General features: G+C 40.4%; 1 protein-coding gene across 3 annotated transcripts in view; it reads left to right on the top strand.

The window, feature by feature from the left end:
* The window catches only part of NAV2 (neuron navigator 2), a gene marked incomplete at its 5' end in the record, with an annotated part of 391,595 nt that overhangs the window by 276,444 nt on the left and 94,642 nt on the right, over positions 1–20,509 (top strand). For all 3 annotated transcript variants that reach the window (XM_084263024.1, XM_084263022.1, XM_084263023.1), the window contains 4 exons: positions 8,864–9,962; positions 11,453–11,565; positions 15,098–15,206; positions 16,349–16,738. In XM_084263024.1, coding sequence (XP_084119150.1) covers positions 8,864–9,962; positions 11,453–11,565; positions 15,098–15,206; positions 16,349–16,738 — 1,711 coding nt within the window. The remainder of the gene's footprint in view (positions 1–8,863; positions 9,963–11,452; positions 11,566–15,097; positions 15,207–16,348; positions 16,739–20,509) is intronic.

Below are 20,509 nucleotides of genomic sequence, written 5' to 3' on the forward strand. Positions count from 1 at the left end.
ATACCCAAACATTACTTTTGATATTTAATGATTATATTTAACATTATATTTAAAGCAAACAAAACCAGTATTGGTTTTTATTCGGTGATCAAGTTGTGAGCATCTCCCCTATGAGGAAAGGCTGAGTAAATTGGGACTGTTCAGCCTTGAGAAGAGAAGACTAAGGGGGGACTTAATGAAGTTTATGATTATCTGAAGCAGGGGATGCAGGGGGAATCAGCCAGCCCCTTTTCAGTGGTCTGTGGGGACAGGACAAGGGGCAATGGCTGCAAGTTGGAACATAGGAAGTTCCGCACCAACATGTGGAAAAACTTTTTCACAGTGAGCGTGACAGAGCCCTGGGACAGGCTGCCCAGGGAGGTGGTGGAGTCTCCATCTCTGGAGATATTCAAGACCCGCCTGGACGCCTATCTGAGTGATATGTCCTAGGGAGCTGCTTTGGCAGGGGGGTTGGACCCGATGATCTCTCGAGGTCCTTTCCAACCCCTACAATTCTATGATTCTGTGATTCTATTTCAGTTCTGGGCATGTTAATGACCAGCCTGGGCTGATGTGAGCTCATTTCAAAAGGCTATTGTCTTCCTGAAGAAAAAAAAAAACCTTAAATAAACAAATTTTATTGTCCCTGAGTCATACAAGCTCAATTTGTATCTATGGCCCATAACCACCTTACAAGATTTTTGTCCAGCTGTAGGGGAAAATAACAACACTCCAGTGTTTTTGAACCCATTTCCTTGGGCCTGAAAATAGGAGTTGTCCCCTTTTATAATCAGGCAAGACTTTTCAGGCAGGATTGTTTTGGCTGAATGAGAAGAGTTAAAATAAAAGCAGGACCTCTGGATTTGGTCTTTCAGGTGGCTGTGCTGTTCAACTTCATGGGTTTTAAGCATTGAGGAAAGTTCTTTTATTGGCATCGTACTGAGTAACTGCAGCTTTTGAGGTTCATCAGTGCCCGTGGTGGGTTACTGTCATGTTCAAAAGTTATCTTGAAGTAACAAAGGGTGCCCTTCAGAGAACACAGTGGGAGTGGATGCTTTCTGTAAACCAAGCTGGAAACCACATGTGATGTCTTGCAGTTGATACTGAAAAGGCATTGACCCTTTTTGTACAAACTGCCAGCTCATTACTGAAATCGGTTTTAACTGCGCCAATGGACCAGCACCGAGCCCAGCTCTGCAAGGCTGCTGGAAGAGAGTGGGAGAGGCAGTGGTATGAGGAAAGCTTTTGAAACTAGGAGCAGTGGAAAGATCTAGGTTTTCGCTGGAGACTAGCATAAATGTGTGGAGCTCCTGAAATGGCAAAACTTCTCTCCTTATCAATGAATGGGTGGATGTCAGAAAGATAGGAAGTGATTTTGTAGAATGATAGCTTTGGCTCATGCAACAGATAGCAGGAAGCTTAAGTGTTGGGTGGATGCCCATAGAATAGCTTAAAGACTGTCAGAATATAACAACCCGTATGGCATGTTTGTATGATGAGACATTTGTATACAGTAAATCATATTTGAACTTTATCTTACAACCGTTCAACTGGCTGAATTTAGCATTTAGAAATATGTCCTCTTTTACCTAAACAAAGGCTAGTTGAAGGCTTAATCATGGCTGAAGCAGAGCTTTACAAGACCACAGAAATTTGCCATAGTTGGTATAAGTTTTAGGGGAATCTAAACCAAGCTAAAAATGTTTTTAAATAAAGTTTTTTGGAAAGGAGAAAAAAAAAGCTGGCCAATGACATGTCCTCATCTGTGAAGTTCATGAGGATAAAAATCCTGAGCTCTGAAGTGTAACCTTGAGAAGCAGTTTCTTGCCCAGCGTACATATACATGGCTGCGTTGGAAACAGTGGAGCCATGGTAATTTATACCAGCTGAAGAGCTGGCCCAGTGTTTCACAGCCTTTACAGTTCCTATATGTTTCCTTTTAAAATAAATATTTACAATTTCTTGTAAATTTATTGCTGGGTGAATTGTGCCAGAACAGCAGCTATGGAAACAAAAGTTCACTATTAAATCATAAGAAAGCAAACAGCAGTGGTGCTACATCCCAGACTTCTGTAAGAGACTGCATGCTTCTATCACACCTGTAGAAGCCTCCTGTCCCTGAGTAAGAGCATCGTGGAGCCACTCTGGTCCCTTCCACTCCTAGCTTCTCTAATGAGCCTTTTGCCTGCTCCTCATCTGTAACCAAATATACCTAAAGAATCTGTGACTGGTGCCAAAGAACAGCCCACACCTCTGAAGTGGCCAATGAACTTCTAATGGACAGTAGACCGTTAGATGTATGTTGGCCTGGTTGGAAAGATCTGCTACTATGGAGTGTAGTTTCATTGACCAGAGAGAGGAAATTAAGATGAGCCCAGTATAAATTGCAGTATGTGTTTGTCAACTGTGTTTGATATAAGAATGTAGTAGATTTCTGCATGTTCATATATAGGTGTAAATACAGATGATAGTAAAGTGTTGGTATTTCTGTACAATTTAGTTTGCCTCCTCTGTTTAAACATAGAATAGCCATGTTTGAGAGTGCATTGGTATTCACAACTTTACTGGGTACAGCTGAGCAGTTGTATGACTTCTCACTAGTGAAGTAAGACGTTTCTGAGTTAAAAAGTAGTTTAGTTTGATGTACTGACTGATAGGTAGGAATTTTCTTAGATATTTTCTCCTATTGCCTGTCCCTTCTCTGTTGAAAATCTGCCTCTGTTTCTACATCCATGGTCATTTCAAGCCCCGCTTGGTCTACTACTAGTAATCAGAATAGGCCAATGGGCAGTATTCCCAAAGCTCAGTTCTCAGACCCTTAAGGTGTATATGATGTATTTCATATAACCTACCCAGAGGAGAGATATGTCAGATCAAGTCTGCTAAGTGTACGTGTTGTCCTCTCCAGCTGTGTATAAAAGCTAATGAAAGACTCCATTGCAGCTGCTTGCATGGAATTTGTTAATGCTTTTGAATAACTCTTGGGGAATTTGATTGTCCAAATAATGAGAAGAAAATGGAGAGAAATGTGCAAGAATGGTATTTATCCAGTACTACACAGAGAGTACAGCTTGGTTTTGAATGGCACAGTAAACTTTGTTTCATTATTTTTATGACCATCTAACCAGTATGTGGTCAATAGAGGGCCCTCCGACCTCTTTCTTAGGCAGTCATGTGGACAGCATTTTGAATTTTACACTAACTAAACAAAAACAACAATGAATTCAAGTGTGTTAGTCAGTTATGTCAAGACAATGAGGAAAGGATTGCCTGCGCTCCAGTTTTATTTCCCTTCACCTCAGCAAAAACGCTGAGGCTTGGCGACATAAAGCAGTCAACAGCAGAACTGTTGTTTCAATATGCTGGAGCTCTGTGTGAACGAAGGGGACTTTACAGAAATGTGGAAGTTGAGTTACTGACAAATCCGCCTTCGGTATGGGTTTTCAGAGGTACAGCCTATTTCTGGGAGTATCTGAAACTCTTACTGGTGCTGTGGAGTTTTCAACACTGAACTTGAAGAAGTAGATACAATGGAAGGAGACAAAAACATTGAGGAGTAAAGGTAATTTTTGTCTCGTGTTATGATAAATTGAATCATTACTAAAGGGAAAGCTGGTGGACAGAAGTTGAGGGAACCAGTTCTGTTCACCTTGATGAAGTTTCTGTCCCCAGCACAACAAAATATTTCCTATCTGGGCTTTTCTCAGAATTTCCCTATCTGTCAGTCTCTGCTTTAAGAAATCATTTTTGTTGCTTTTTGTTGTGGTCCAGAGTAGAAGAGAACACAAAGCTTCAGCCATCTCATGGGTGGAGGCCATGCCTCTTGCCCACCCAGCACCAGTAAACCAACCAGTCACTTCCACACAGCTGTAGTTCTCTCCGGTCAACAGTCTTGGAATGGAAATAAAATATTCCGTGGGCCAGAAAAGTTGTGCTGATTTTGAGGAAGGGCTGTGTGCCAGGCTGCTCTTGTTGGGAACGTTCCGCTCTACCTGCTTATGGTTTGGATTATGGAAAGATTGTGATTTTTATAGTCAGCTCCTGGCAAAAAATGCAGGCATTTCTATACTTCAGGGGTTTGCTGAGCATGATAAATCATTACTGAAGAAGAGAATAGCTCAGCTAAAAAGCTTTTGTCTCTAGCACTTTTATTTGTAATACTTTGAAGGGGAGTCTTGTGGTGAGTGGATGTGAAGACTCATCAGTTACTCCTCTCGATGGGAAACGATGAAACTGCGACAATGGGTTCTGCAATTCAGGCACTATAGTGTCATAGAGCAGATCTGCTTTACTTCCTAAATTAGAATTTAGTTGTGGATTTGCTTTTAACTCAGTTATCTAATCTATGGGCTGGCCTAAAAGATATTTCTCTTCATGAGAACTTCTTATTTTTTCCCATAGCTGTGAAATAAAAAATGACAGCTTGTTCATCATAAAATGATTAAAAATGCTGTTAAGTTCTTGACCCTCCTAAGGAGAAGTAATTTATGAGAACATCTTGTTGTTCCCTTTCAAGCTTACAGCGATTGGTTTTGAAAGTTTTCAGTCCACTTGCTTGGAGTGAATGTGCCAAATCATGGGAAATTGCATATATTTTCTCCTGACCTTATTATAATATAAGCTCTCAAAGACTTCAGTGGGAGAATTAAATCATAAGCCTTCAGACTTTTTTTTCCTTTCTCCCCCTCCCTCTCTCCCCATCACAAATGGGTAGGTTTGCAGATGCAGTTAAGACTTTGCAGGAGCAGCTGAAATCAGATTTACCATTTACCCATGCTACAGTGCGTATTGGCATTGAAACTAGACCACCAACATCTTTTCTAACAGGAATGCTAGGAACAAAATAGATTTCAGGCCAAGATTTGACTTTGAAAAGAGGAAAGCGATCGTTATTTATTGTAGACTGTAGCTTGGGTTTGAAAACATTTCTTTTATAGTCAGTTTTAGTTAATGCAGGTTGCTGAAGAAGTATCTCCCTCACAAAGGAACACATGGGAAATAATAAGCTTATTAATTGAATGCATGAAACCTGCTCCCCTTCTCATGAAAGAAGGGCCTGTTATGCTGAATAAAACTTTCCCCTTTGCATGCTGATGTGTTATCCGTGTATTGATGTTACTGCTTCATTAGGAAACCTAGCATTTGAATCTGCATTCTGGCAGCAGAACCCCTTTCGTTTACCAAAACTGGTCTGAGGAGTAAAAGAGCCAGCAGATTGGTTTGTGAGAAAGGAATGGAGAATCTTAAAAAGACTGAAGTTTTCTTAAGCTGAGGCTATTTTCATGAGTGTGTTTTATGGTGAAACATTTATTTCTTGCATTAACTTTGCATGGTGCTATGTAACAAAAACTGAGGACTTTGAATTACCAGTTTCACTGTATTGGACTTGAGTATGAATCAGAGCCCACTGTACTTGTGTACGAAAATATCTTCTTTGTTTTCCCAAAGTTTAACATAAATATTTAAGAGTTTCTAAATATTTTCACTGATGCCAGATGCACAGCATCCAACATTCATAAAATTTACTTCCGGGAAAACATTAGGTAGACTCTGAAAACTACTTTAACACCCCCATATATTCATTTTCTTTTTAAATGTTAGTCATACTATTGTTCTAATTCTGATTTTTCTGCCATGTGTATAATTGAAGGGCAACTTTGTAAATAGGGTTGTGTTGTACTCAGCCTACGCCACTGGCAGCAGAAGCACATTTAAGTTCCAAATAGGAGGGTGTATGTGGGGGAGTTGGGGACAAAGCAAATGCTGTGTTTAAAAACAAACAAAAAAAAGTGTATTTTGGTCAGTGACCAAACAGAATTTTAAAACCCCCACAAACAAACAAACAAAACCTGAAAAAAATCAGTGAAAAGAGAAATTGAGAAGTTCTGGATTTGGGGGAGGAAATACATTTTGAGAAATGCTTTTGATATTTGATTTAAAAAGCTATTTCACTTGATCCAAGCAAAGCCTATTCCCAAAAGTTTCATGAGCTGGAGCACTCACCTGGGCTGTTAGGATGAAGTTGATGTCCCAAATGAATCAACACCATCCGTTCACTTCCAGGACAACGTTGTAGACCTCATAGGAATCCTGGTTTGATGTGGGTTGCCTCCAGTTTCTGCTCCCACAGCTGACTGGCAGCATGTTACAGATAGCTTGGTGTTTGAGATGGAGTCTGGGTGTGCAGCTGGATTATGGACCACAGTCTTGTGCTGGGGTGACTGATGTCAGACACGTGCCTCAGCCCAGAGGTTGCAGCTCAGGATGAGTTTGTTCATACCAATACATGTTTTCTGTATGTTTTTTTCAAACTGTTGTTAAAAACCTTTTTGAGAGGAACACAGATTTCTTTTCCAAGTTTTTTCAATGGTCTGAGTACTGTAACTAAATGAGTTTCACCCCAAACTGGGGTTGTGTTGCTGCAGACACTGTACTACCTGTGTGTGCTGCCATCTTTACCCCACCTCACACTGCATTTTCTGCATGTATGAAAAGCAACAAGCACTACTTTGCAGATAATTCCTGTGCCAGTAATTCTCAATTTGTCACCCTTATTCTGTCCCAGTCCTGTTACTCCTTGCAACTCAGTTTTCCTGAGAAAGTAAAAGGTTCCTAGCCTGTATTGATTAGGACATTTAGGTTCATCCTTGGAACTAGCTGTAAATTCATCCTAGGCATATTCATGAATCATAGGCAGCTCTGATGATTTATGGGCATGGGTACTCTTTGTGCTGAGATTTTATTTATTTTTATGGGTTTTAGTATAGATCAGAATACATTTGGATTAGCAACTTAGTGTTGGAAGTACTGTGAATCTCCAGTTTCTGTGGAAGTATACGGATACCTAGATGGGTAGTTGTGGGGTTTTTTTAAAGACACTAAACAAATTTCATTGTAAAGGAGGCACAACTGGGAGTTTCATGAAGCTTTCATGTTATTTCTTGGGCAACTTCTGTGGAAGGCAGGCTTGAGACAAAGGCTCGCTGGTTCTGACTTTACAAAAGGAGCGTGGAGCAGTGTTGCAATGGAAAGTAGATTTTGATGGGTAGGAGGACTTCAGGAAATAAAATTAATAACAAAGCAACAGTGTAAGAGTCATGAAGGCAAAAGCGATGGTGCACAGCCTTTGAAAGCAGGAGTAATGTTTCTGACAGCTTCTGAAGTAGTTGTGACCTTCCTTCCTCGCTCGTGTCTGTGGGCAGTGCTGTGGTGGTGGGTCGCTGCTCCCCCTTGCGATGGGAGTCACTGCGACTCCTACACTACCACTTCTTATGCTCCTTAAACCATCAGATTGAATTTGGCAGTTTGAGCAGAGCAACCAGAGGACCAAGTGACATCACTGTTTGGGACATTACCGTGGCTGGATTTTCCTTCCCTACTGGAGGAAAACAGGAGTAACGCCCTAGAAGTCAGCGCTAGCTTAAAAGAAGTGCAATTCCTCTCTGTGTCTGCAATCTGGCTCTTGCTTCCTCCCACATTCATGTAGGTAGTTTGCTGTAGGAACAGGACTAGCAAAAACAGCCGATATAATAGTTATTGCTTAATAACAGAGTCCTGGAAATCTTCTGGCTTTGGTAATGTTTTTAAAAGTATCGTTGATTCCTGCTATCCCACTTCATCCATAACTACGTGAAATGACTGAGTTTATTGTTAAGGATTCTCTAATACTCATAGAAACCTGATTCCACGCGAAGTCAGGAAGATGTATGTGCTTTAAATCTTTAGTAGATCTGGTTTGGATCAGGGGAGGGAGGTTAACAGAGCCGTATCTTCACTGAGCAGCTGAAAGTGAAGTAAAACAGTCCCTGTGTGGCTGCAGCAGCTCATGATTTACAGGGCTGAATTCAGAGAGCTGCTCCTGCTGCTGAAAACGCACGCTCTCAACCGCTGTGTATTTTTGAATTAAAAAAATGCAGCTCTACACACAGTTTACTTTATTGCTAGAAGGCAGGGAAATATAGGTAAGAGCCGTTAATCCCCAGCAGGCTGCTGGGCAGGCGAACAGACGTAGATGACAAAAGTTAATTGGAAACATGAGCAGTTTAACAGAAAACATATTTGTGATAATTGAGAGAGTAACGTCTCCAGAAAGGAAACTCTGCAAAGAGAAACTTCAGAGGAGAAGCGGCCACTGGTAGGTGAGTGTGATTTTTCAAGCTCTCTTTAAGCTTTAAACTAATTTCTTTACAAGAACAAATAACATTGAAAGGAACTAAGTAAATAAAAGATTAGTTTTCTTGGAGGGAGGAGTGCTGTTACTGCCACTAGTTTCTCTTACAGCTGGATTAAGATATGCGGTAATACTTAATTTAGGTTCATTGCATAAGGACACAGTTGGTTTTATTTTTGTATGTGGAGTTTTCTTCTATCTTTTGCATATGAAGATCTCATCCCCTCTCCCCAACAACTGAAAGAACTTTGGTTTTAATTTTTTCCTTACTCTTGCATTTTATTTATATGTTTGAGGTTTTTCTAAGAATTGAACTTGGACAGCAAACATCATGCCAAAAGTAGAAGGAAGCCTTAGTTAGAAAATAGCACTGTGTTTTTCCTAATGAAAAAGTATTATGAACTTAATAAGAGAGAATATATTGGAAAACACATTTTGGTTTGAATTGGAGGAGATTTTTTTATTTACTTTTTTTTTTGGTGAAACAGCAAGGAAATGTAAATTACATAGTAGGAGCTCGTTGCTGTTCTGCTGGGTAGGAAAAGAAAACTGGCTTTTATTTTCTTTAAGTGATACTGATGTTGAAAATAATGATATGTGTTTATCTTTTTAATCTTATTAAAGTTCCTAATGTTTCATTATAGGAGGAGTCTCAGGCTAATATCAGGTACTACTGTGTTGGCTTTTTTGGGTTGTTTTTTGGGTATTTTCCAGAGCCTGCAGACAGTACAGCCTCCCAGCCCACAGGAATGAATGAAAATGTCTCATCCTCAGTTCAAAGCTGCAGCAGTACTGTTAGTTGCAATAACTCATCAGCTATCCCTCAGCCCAGCTCTGCTATTAAACCATGGCGCAGTAAGTCCCTTAGTGCTAAGCACACAGCTACGTCTTCCATGTTATCCGTAAAGCAGCCCGTATCGGAGCCTCCAAAGCCGCCGTTGGAAATCGCCAAAACAACTCCTAACGGTCAAAAATCCATGCTTGAAAAATTGAAACTCTTCAATAGCAAAGGAGGCTCCAAAGCAGGAGGGACAACACTTGAGTGTCCTGGCTCTCGGGACAACAGTTGTGAAAAGCTAGAGATGCTTCTCAGCTTTGAGGAGAGCGAAGAAATTGATGCCACGAATCAGAATGTGAACAATCCGGGATCAGTGTCCAGTAGTCCCAAAATTGCACTCAAGGGAATTGCACAAAGGACTTTTAGTCGGGCGCTAACTAACAAGAAAAGTTCTCCAAAGGGTAATGAGAAGGATAAAGAGAAACAGAAAGAGAAGGAAAAGGATAAAAATAAAGACATTGCAAAGAGAACATCTATCACGGAAAAGCTGGATGTGAAAGAGGAACCAAAAGAAGAACAGACAGCATTAGCAACAACAGAGATGCCAAAAAAGTCCTCCAAGATCGCAAGCTTTATCCCTAAAGGAGGAAAGCTGAATAGTGCCAAGAAGGAGGCCTCTGCTCCTTCACACAGTGGAATACCAAAACCAGGAATGAAAAACACCACAGGGAAATCCTCAAGTGCCCTCGTTCCTACAAAGGAAGGTGAGAGAAGCCGCAGCGGGAAAACCAGCTCAGGTCTCTCTCATCAGAAGTCCCAGCTGGACAGCAGGCATTCCAGCTCCTCGTCCAGCCTAGCCTCTTCTGAAGGAAAAGGTGTAGGAGGTCTCAACAGCAGCAGCAGCAGCCAAGCTGTCAACGGACCCACTGCGACAACACACACCACAGGGAGCAATACTGTGAGTGTTCAGCTACCTCATCCCCAACAGCAATACAGTCACCCGAACACCGCCACAGTAGCTCCCTTCATGTACAGGTATGATGAACTTCTCCAGTGGACTGTTTTGAACATAACACTTCTGGGGGAAGGTTTGGTTTAGATGCTTTCAGGGGAGTGAGGCAGCGAGATGAATGCCACATCACATACAAGTTTATTGCTTTAAAAGAGTCAAGAGTTTATACATTTGCACAATAATTGTTGGTGAAGGCCATCTGACTGAGATGTATAAGAAACTGTGATAGATAGAAGGGCAAATTATTGTAATATCTGACCCTACTGACAGTTAATATGAGATTGCTAACATCTTCACCAGCTACAGCTCTTGTCTTTTTTGTACCATGTGGATTAGGTTTGTTTCATGCCTTATGGCTTTAAAAGTCTTAGCAGTGCCAGTTTATGACATAGCTACACTTGTTCTCTTCAGCGTGTCTTACTGCAATGGTGGAGCTGCCTCACTATAAACAGTAATGGGAAATCCTAAAGAAAACCCACAACCGACAAAATAAATATCCCTTAGAATAGGCAAGGCCAGGCACAATGTCTGTTGTTCTGTGTATTAACCCTGAATTAGCTAAGTATAAGAGCAGCTATATGGAGTTACAATTAACCTCCATCTAGTCCAACATCTTCGGCTTGACAATGGCAATAGAGGATATGTAGAGGGAAATCAATAACCAAACTTCCCAGGGATGTGCTCCCCAGGCTGACCATGACATGAGAAATTCCTGAGTCAGATGGTGGGATTTTAGATTTTGACAGCCATCTCTTCATTTCCTTTGACACTGCTTGGTGCCACAGCTTGATTCTTTCATAGGAAGAGAATGCAAGCGGTTGTTCTGTCTTCACAATTTTCTTGCCGTTGATGAGTTGAAACCTCTGTCATATCCTTCCCTCCCTGAAGATGTGTCTTTTCTAGGCTAAGGTGTCCTAGCCTGTTTCATTTTTACTCACAGGGGTGCTGTTCATATCCTTTGGTTATGTCTGTCACCCTTCCCTGATATTTTTCACTTCTGCTATATGCATTTTTGCCTTTGATCTCTTGGCAGATACTGACAATAAATTGGAGTTTGAAGTTCATTTTACCCAGTCATTGATTCTAGAGTACAAGTGAGTGACATTGCTAGTTATTGAAGAAATTAGCAGGAGTGTACCACACCATCATACCCTACCTGCTTTACATTTGTGTAATACAGGCTTTGTTAGAGAGGATCAGATTAGCCACAACAACTGGCATTGTTGATAATTACATTTTGGATTTTAAGAAATCCAGGTGCCTTAAGACCCTGACTGAAGAGCTGTCAAGCCTATCTTTGACTATGAATATTTTATTTTTTACAGCTGAGTGCTTGTTTCCATTTCTAGGACATAGTTCAACATGGGACTAATGAATTATGTAAAATCAGTCTGCAGTCTGTTTTGGAGAGAGGGACAGAGCAGCTGATGGCAGGTGCAGTTGTCTAGTTGTTATACTTGAGACACTTCTGATGGAGAGTGACTGCACATCTCTGTTTTGTTTTGCCTTCCAGATCGCAGACAGACAATGAAGGGAACGTAACAGCTGAGGCAAGCACAGGAGGGGTCAGCATGGATTCTGCTCTTTATGTCAAAACTGGACAGCCTGCTCTCGAAGACCTCTCAGGTACGTCATGCAACACGACATTTACTGACCATGGTCTGGTTAAATAAGAATGGGGTAACCCAAGTCTGAAGTTAGGAGTTCCCTCTTTAGGGGGAGATTGTATTTGATTTAATTTTATTTAAACTCTAAATCTTTATTTCTTACTAGTTATGATATTTCTTTCATCTCTTCGGCAATAGAAACTGTGTGTCAGTAGTCTGAAGACCAGATGCTCAAGTTCTGCACAGTGGCGTGCCCCACAAATTTCTTGAAATCAGTAGGAATTCTGGGTGCTTCATGTTTTTCTAGAAGATATGCAGCACCTTTTAGGATTAGAGTCTTATAAGGATCCCAAGTACTCCCTAACACTTGATATTTATTTTTTACTTTTTAAAACTTTGCTTCAGAGCTTACAGAAGGCGTTAATTTCTTTGATGTTTTAGTTAGTTTATAGGTTTGGAGGAATTTCGGCATTCGCTCACAGGAATCTGATCAGTTTGAGAAGTGGTCTTTGCAGCAATAGAAGACCAAAATCCAACTAAAGTTTTCTGTGTCCAGCATACAGAAGCAGCAACTGATTGTGATTACAATAACAGCAGTCTATGTTGGAAAGTGCTTAATATGTTTATCTAGAATTCCTGCTAACATAAGAAGTGTATGATAATTAGCAATAATTTTTAAGCTTATCAACATAACAAAGCAGTTTTTAGCAACCATCTTCCACTAAAGACCTAACTTTACTTATCGCATACTGTTGCAGTGTATTTCATCAGTAGAATATCTCAGGTTTTTTCATCTGCTTAGTCTTGGTGTCTTCCATGTCAGTGTGACTTTTGATATTGATTGTCTAACAGAAAATCACACAGTTAAAAGTTTCACAACTGGATTAATTTCATGCTGTGTTGCATATTCTGTCAGTGTTGTGTCTATACCGGTGTGCACATATGCTGATGGCAAAGGCAAGAGGCAGAGCCATTGGTGGGGAAAAGGGCTGCAGGAATTCATAAATGAGTGTATCTGTGTGGATGATTTATCTGTGGAGATATATGTGTGTGTATATATATTTATGTATATATATATATGGATTAAATATTTAAAAGGTAAATAAGTGGTACAAGAGAGAGAATCCTTGAAAACATTTTTGTGTTTGTATTTAAACAGGAGAGCCAGTTCAAAGTAAGAAACGCAGTGTCCAGCCACTTAGGCGTTTTCAGTATTACCTCTTAACCATGGTAGTGTCTAGCCTAGACACATTTCAGTCTGCAAACTGAGAACTGTTTGTAGATCACAAAGTGTCTTTTAGTCTTTAATGAGAGATGTTATGTAAATACAAGCATGTTATTCAAGTGGAATATGTAAGTTTTGGGATCCAGAAGTGAAAGGCAGCTGCTAACCTCAAACAATGGAGATGCAAAGCCCAGCTGTGTGCAGCCAAACCCCACAGTGAGCAGCGGTCTGTAAAAGGGGCCTTAAGGCAAAAAAAGAAAAGAAAAAAAAATGGTCCCTCAACCCAAATAGTTTGGAAGAAACAAGGGGAAGATTTCTTTTCTCCCTGTGTAGCAGCTATTGATGCTTTTAGCTTGAAGGCACACATAAAATCAAAAGAGAGTATAGGTAGGGAAAACTGGAAGCTGACTGGATTAATGATACTGCCTACTCATGAAGGACTAAGTGATTTAATAATTAAGTTCTAGTGGCACCATCCAGTGTATTTCTTTTAAGTATAATTTAAACAAGTGAATGGCATTTAAATAAAACTTTTGTATCCGTTTAGGCATTACAGTGATCTCAGTAGAAACTGGTTTACCTAGTCTCATGTGTATTCTCTTTAAAAAGTTATCTACTATTTGCCTTCACATCTATGAAAGAAGTGATCTGTAAAAGACCACTGTAACCTCAGTTAGGCTAAAGACCTATAAATATTTTATGTTCTTTACTCTAAAAATTTGTAGATCCATGAGTGTAGAAAATGTTTTCTGTCCCAGAGATGCGTTGGCTCAAGGAATTGGTCTTGTTCTGCAGCTCTTTCCAATCCAGCTGGATCATAGTTGTTTGACCATTTGGCCTAAGTGAATTGTATCTCAGGGAGATTATTTCCCAGGGAGTAGAGACCCATTAAAAAAAAATTGTTAACATGGGCACTACCTGAGCCATTATTGTTTGTCTCAGGATGGCTAATGACTGCATAAGCATTAAAGTCCATCTTCCCTTCCCTAGGCAGTTCCCCTGTAGCCAGGGCTCCAGTGCTTTGGTGAGTAGCTTGTGCTACTGTGCTTTACAGGCGAGATATGTGGTTTGTTTTTCCATTCCACTGACTTGGCATCTTTCAGACACAGAAAGTTTAAAGCAAAGAATGTGGAAAGTTCCAACAGCAGCTTATTTATCTGGTCCTTAATGCATCTGATTTGTGTGATATATACATAGCCATCTAAATTAGCAATCTTGTTGCAGTCAACCAGTATCCTGCAGCTTAACAATGCACCTCTTGTGCACACAAGGCAGATACAAAACTTGAAAAGTTTTAAATTTGCTGTGCTATTTTCTTCAGTCATAAGCTGTAACCCTCTAGAATGAAATAATTTCCTTCTGTGCCCAACACAAGTTTTGTGACAGCTTTTTGGAGGTTTTCTGTTACAGCATTCAGCTTACAGAGAGGATGTTGGCACTACTAGAAATTAATTTCTCTTCAACCACTTAGAAGGTTTAACTATGTAAAGCACAGCTGAGTTAGCAACAAAAGCATTTCTTAATTGACAGCTAGGAGCAAGTAAGAAAATCATGCTGAGATACTAATTAAATTATTAATTTTATAAAAAATCAATTGTGCTGAGGCACTAGGAGTGCTTTTTTAATGCATAGAAGCTCTACTTTTAAAGTTCAGGATATCAACATATTTTTGAACAGAGCATTTAAAGAACAGGATTTCTAAATGCTGCCCCACAACTTTATGTCACGAAGCATGTTTAAGTAGTGATAACTGTGTTGTGCTCTGCACAAGCAAAAACCTTTGCTATTTTCTATGTCATTCAGCATGGAGCACCCAGTCAGTAGGTGTATGCTATTTTCTATGTCATTCAGCATGGAGTACCCAATAGTTTTCTGGAAAGCTGCTGTTGTACACCAAAATCTATTTAAACTAGGAAAAAGAAGGCCTAGTAAAAATACAGCATTAGAGAAATTGGCTGCGTCGGGTTGATGTTAATTGTGTCAATATATGAGATAGAAAGGGTGATATTGATGGAGTATATCTTCTAATGAGGTTGAAAGTTAACCAGGATTTAAATTGGGTCATATGGGGAAATGACAATAGAGGAACATCTGGTGCAAAGGCAGCCTGTTAAATGAAGTCAGCAGCACGGAGCTCGTTCTCAGTCTGGCTGCAGCAGCAGCAAGTGCCTGCCATAGGGATATGGTTCTGCATCGTAATCAGTTTAGAGCGTTAAATAACAGAAAGTTGGAAAAAACACATTTGAGGCCGATTCAGGCAGAGGTAATGGCTCAGTTCTGTGGCGTTTCCTGCTGAAGCCTTTCTGATGGTTTATTTTCCCTGTAGGAGAGGACCCAGAAACTCGGCGGTTACGAACTGTGAAAAACATTGCCGATCTTCGACAGAACTTGGAGGAAACAATGTCCAGTTTGCGGGGAACCCAGGTCACTCACAGGTAATAGCATGGCTTTGTTTATAAGAAAGTGGAAATCATTGTGCTCCTACCTTACATATCTTAGATCTGGCTGGGTTGCATTGAAAAATTATTAATACTGACAGCGGAAGGTACTGATGTCTTACTTTTTGTCTGTAAAGCACAGATTCTGAACATGGTTCAGTGTTTATTGAGATTCATGGTAAGTAATTGGTGGTGGTGTGTTGTATATAGAATCAAAGGTGATTAATCGGTGCTTGTTATATATGTTAGGTGATGTTTGAATACAGGCTACAGTTTAAAATGTTTCTTCATCTTACACTTCAGCAATTTCAGTGCATTATACTTCTCTCCCCCAAGTCTAATATTGTGTTTAAATAAGCAGGTGAACTGTGCTTGACCTACTTTATCAGGTGCATAACTTGAATTCCTGACCAGTCTTTGGACAAACAAATTTTTCTAATGTTATTAGTCATCCATATATATACCTGCTTTTTTCTTTGTAAAGCAGCATTTAGAAATCTTGAGCAGTAGCTAAATTGTGCTCTAATTAAACAAAGATTGTTACCACATTTAAACATTCTGTGACTCGGAACTTTTCAGCATTGAACAGGAGACTTGGGAGAAGTAAATTGTTTGGCCCCTAATGAGGTCGGGGTCCTGCGTAGTGCTCCGTGCTTATGGGCTCCAGCCTGAAGTAAGTTCACTGGGAGGAACACTTTGCATTTTGACTTTCTATCTAAAACTCAGACAGAGCTTGTGAAGACGAACTCCCAATGCTGTTTTTCTTTTCAAATTTCAATTAACAGAAGATCTTATAATGATTTACACCGGAGGATACATAGACTGTTGTGGCGTATATGTAACATTATACTGTGAAAAGTAGAGTGTTGATTATTTTAACAAATATCTGCAATGAAAAAAGGAAATAATGCTACTTTAGCTGGGGAGGAAAGGAAAAGGGGAGATCATGTGGGTAAAAAGAAGTTGGCAGCTATGGATTAGCTGCAACTAAATTAGCCACAGCTAAGCTGCGAGTGTTCAGGATGAAGGGCCTTGCAGTCTGTATGTGTCACATGAAAACTCCCAGTGTAGCAGTCCCATTTTTAAGGTTCCATGTAACAGTCTACATTTAATCGAATGTATTTGGGGTTTTTTTCCAGCACATTGGAAACGACATTTGACACCAATGTCACTACCGAGATAAGTGGCCGCAGCATCCTCAGCTTGACGGGACGACCCACCCCCTTATCATGGAGACTGGGGCAGTCCAGCCCCCGCCTGCAGGCAGGTGATGCTCCATCGATGGGAAATGGGTATCCTCCGCGAGGGAATGCCAGCCGCTTCATCAACACGGAGTCGGGACGTTACATGTATTCGGCACCTTTGCGGAGGCAACTAGCGTCCCGCGGTAGCAGCATCTGCCATGTGGACATCTCTGACAAGGGAAGTGATGAAATCGACCTGGAAGGCATCACCATGGATGCGACTGGCTATATGAGTGATGGGGATGTGCTGGGCAAGAATATCAGAGCTGATGACATCACGAGTGGGTAAGTGCCTTAACTTCTTAAATGCTGCACTTTGTGTGATTCTTGCACTGTGTTATATGGTGCTGTATCCTGGGGTTATTTGGAGAAAGAAAAAAACACACAAAGGGATTCTACAGGTTTTAACAAGCATTTGAAGGGATAGCTCATTATCACAGTTAATTTATTCAGTGGGATTTAAGCATACGATTTTAAGTCTTAAAAGTATACTCCTGTGGGTGAACATCCTCGTGTTTAAGCTTTCTCCCGAGTCAGGGTTCATTGCGGTCAAGCCAGACCCATGCTGCAACACTCACTTGTGCCCAGAAGATGGAGAGAGCGAGGCGTTTTCTGTGCTTGCACCGAATCTTTGTGCTGCCTGAACTTTTAGGGGACAGCTCACTGGAAGGAAATGAGTTTACATCTCTCCGTAGGGTAAAATAATTGTACACGAAAAATCAAGTCTAAAGAGCAGGTTAGTGTGCAGAAATACGAGCTGATAGACCGTTATTAATGAGGTTTTATGTCAACTTTTTACCTCTGCCTTGACTGGAAAAATCATTTGTTCACTGCTTCAATGTTTTCAATGCCTTCTACAAAGTGCAGTCATTTATTTTTTCTTAGCTCAAGTACATTGGCATTAGACTGATGTTAAAGCTGATCTTTGAGATGTAAATAGCATATTTTTGTGACAGCCTTTTTGCTCTCTGGCTGTCTTACATCCTTTGCTTTTCGGTATTTTTTTTTTCTAAATTACATTTCCTGTAGCATGGGCTTTTTGGAAGTTTTAGTGTCTCTTACTGAAATAAAAAGCTGGAATCCATCTGCTGCTTTGTCATTAACTTAAGCAGTTAAGTTACATGATCTGGAAACCTCCATCAATTCTGTCTGCTTTGAATATTTGTGTGTTTTCACACTGTCCAGTTTTTTGAAGTTAGACACTTTATTTGTAATTCTTTGTTGGAAAAGCAGATAGTAGGGAAGCTGATGCAAAAACCAGCACAAAATTTCATTCCGGGTAAAGCACCAGTAGCTGTTTCTGCATTAATAATGCATTGTATCACAAAAGCACCTTCTATTTTCCTCAAATAAATCAGCTTATACTTGAGTTTTGCAGTGTTTATTCTAGGAACAGTTATTGCTTTTCTTCTGGACTATGACTTCTATTCAAACTTTTGGCTGTAATTTTGGTCTAGAAGTGAGGAATGTAATTTCTAAGCTGCACCATGGTTTCTATAAAACACCTAAAATATGAACTGAGAAGTGTCCCTGGCAGGATGGTGTCAGTTCAGCCTTCTGCTGCTTGTATCCCAGGGGGGCCCAAGGCTATGTAGGTCTTCACTCAGCATCTACAGTTCAGATTCCAGCTTGAGAAAAAGGAAAGAATGGAAAGAGAAAGAATAAGCAAGCTGTTGAGTTTAGTGATGATGTTTCCAGAGAAATCTCTGCCTTCACTCATCTCTGTGTATCATTTCCTTTTCTGTGCATATCCGATTATTCTGAAGGGTAAAAATAAGGAAGTCTCCATAGTCTGAAAATTCATGAGTGGTCTTTAGATTCTGGATCTAAGAGACTAATAATGTAATAAAATGTTTTAGCCAGCCGGTACCTCTGTCACCAAAGCAGTGAGTTATGTACCAAGAATAATGCCAAGAATGGTGAATATAACAACATTTAGCTGACGTGTCATATACTCCACAACAGCTCACTCCTAGCTTTGAGTGTCAGACACCTGTAACAGAGTACCCAACTCTTCCTTACCAGTAGCTTTTAAAGGAGGGAGATAATGTCCAATTTTACTTGTATAACCAGCCACAGATTGATAAATGAGATCTCAATTTAAAGTTCTTAGGACGAGAAGAGTTCTGTCTTTTTCTTTTCCACATCTTTTGCCTTTAGCTACAAAAGCCTATTTCACTAAATAATGTGAGTTGGTTGATTGATTTATATAGCACTGTTGTAGTCATTGACTAAGTTCCAAGGGCAGAATTTGTATTGTAGGTCAATCCATCGTCAGAAAGATCCAGCTCTATTTCCAGGTTGTGGATGAGGTTTGGAAGTTGGGCGGTTTAGAGGTCCTCTCACTGCTGCACTGGTGAGCATTTGGAGGGAACACTCCTGGAAGCAGCTCCACAGTGCTAGGGTTACGTGGTCTGTGGAATGTAATCATGTGTGCTGATTCCCCAAGAAGGGAGTATGGTAGTATCGAATTGCAAAGCCAGCATTGGATGTAATCCCAGTGTCAATGGCAAGAGATTTAAAAAAAAAAAAGGGCAAAAAAAAAAGACTGTGTTATCTTTGTTGAATCTCACTGACACCTAATACTGCTGGATGAGTTATCTTCCCTGAAGTTGGTTTATTCACAATAATAAAAAAAATAGGCTAGCATTTTGTTTTTGTGGAAGAGGAACAGTGCATGGCTTAGAAATCGGAGAGGTTGCTTGTAAAGAAAGCATCCGTGTGACTTGGTGCAGGACCAGTCTTTGAGATCAATATTAGGGTGAACAGGCCCAATATTTCCAGAAGCTGAGTTACAGCATGCAGAAAGCAGCACAAGAGGGCATTTATAGCATGAATAGCTCTTTATTAGCTGGTGTGTGTTTCACTTTGTCATTTTTCAGAATTGCTACAATCCAGCAGTCTCAGAACCTTGGGTCTGTGTTTTCATTGGCGAACTGATAGGGAAGGAAGCCAAAATATTTGTTACAGCCAAAATAAATCCAATAGCCAAGATAAACTATTTTAGCCTTGTGATCCTGATGCTTTCTCTGAAATGTACTGGGTCATGGGAAGTTTCATTTGGCCTTCTTTAATAAGTCTGCCCAAGCAGAACTCTGGCAGACACCAGGATTGCTTTCGTAGGGGTAGAAAGAAAGATTCTTTTCCAAATGGCCAGAAAATATCTCTTAAACTAAGAGAGTCTCCAGGTGGTGGATCAAAGGTAAGAAGTTGTCTTATTGTGGGAGCTAAAACATCGGTGAATGATAAAGCAGCAGGACTCAGATTTGTGCAATGTGGGGAGTGAGCACCCACCTAACCTCCTTCAGCAGCTGGCTGAGCTCAGAGCTTCAGAGCCTCATCAGGATGTGGCAAATCAAAGCCCATAACTGTCCACCCCAAAGGTTGTCCCAGGTGGAGATGTTGAGTCTCATAGCCTTTTTTGAGATTGTTTGAAAGGTTTTGTCCACTTCAGTCTCCTTTTAGCTACTAACATAGGCATTCCTAGCTCTTTTTGTGCCTCAATTCTCTCTAATGAGGTGTAGAGTTAATTTGCTTTTCATCTGTCCTTGGAATGAAGCAGCAGAGCTGTTGGTCAGAAACGCCTTTTATCATTATTTTCTTTTAAGTTAATTAATTCTCTGCCCTGTTTTTGTTACCTTAATGTACAGCTTTCTGTGCAAAATTAAGAGGTGGATATACCGATTAGCAGTGGCCACAATTTCTTTCAGGAAATGGCTTTGGGTCTGTGAACACAGCCTGTCAAAACAATCTTTTGCAGAAGCATGGCTGTTCCAACAAAATGTAGATTTGATAATTTGACAGTTTGTCCAACCCGAAGCCTGAACTTGGAGGCAGGGCAGATGTGAGCAGCCTTGTGCGTGGTCCATGGGTCTGCTGCATGCCAGGCTGGGCTTCAGGGTGTGCCCAGCTCATTTGTTTGAGACAAACACATTACTTACTGTAATGTGTTTTAACAACTCAGTAAAATGGTAAATCCTCGCTTCCCCCTTCTAGCACTGAACTGGTCCCTCAGCTTTTTGGTGAGGACAGAAGGGCTAGACCTGTATACAACGT

This window comes from Gallinula chloropus, assembly GCF_964237585.1.
Source record: "Gallinula chloropus genome assembly, chromosome: 4".
NCBI lineage: Eukaryota > Metazoa > Chordata > Aves > Gruiformes > Rallidae > Gallinula > Gallinula chloropus.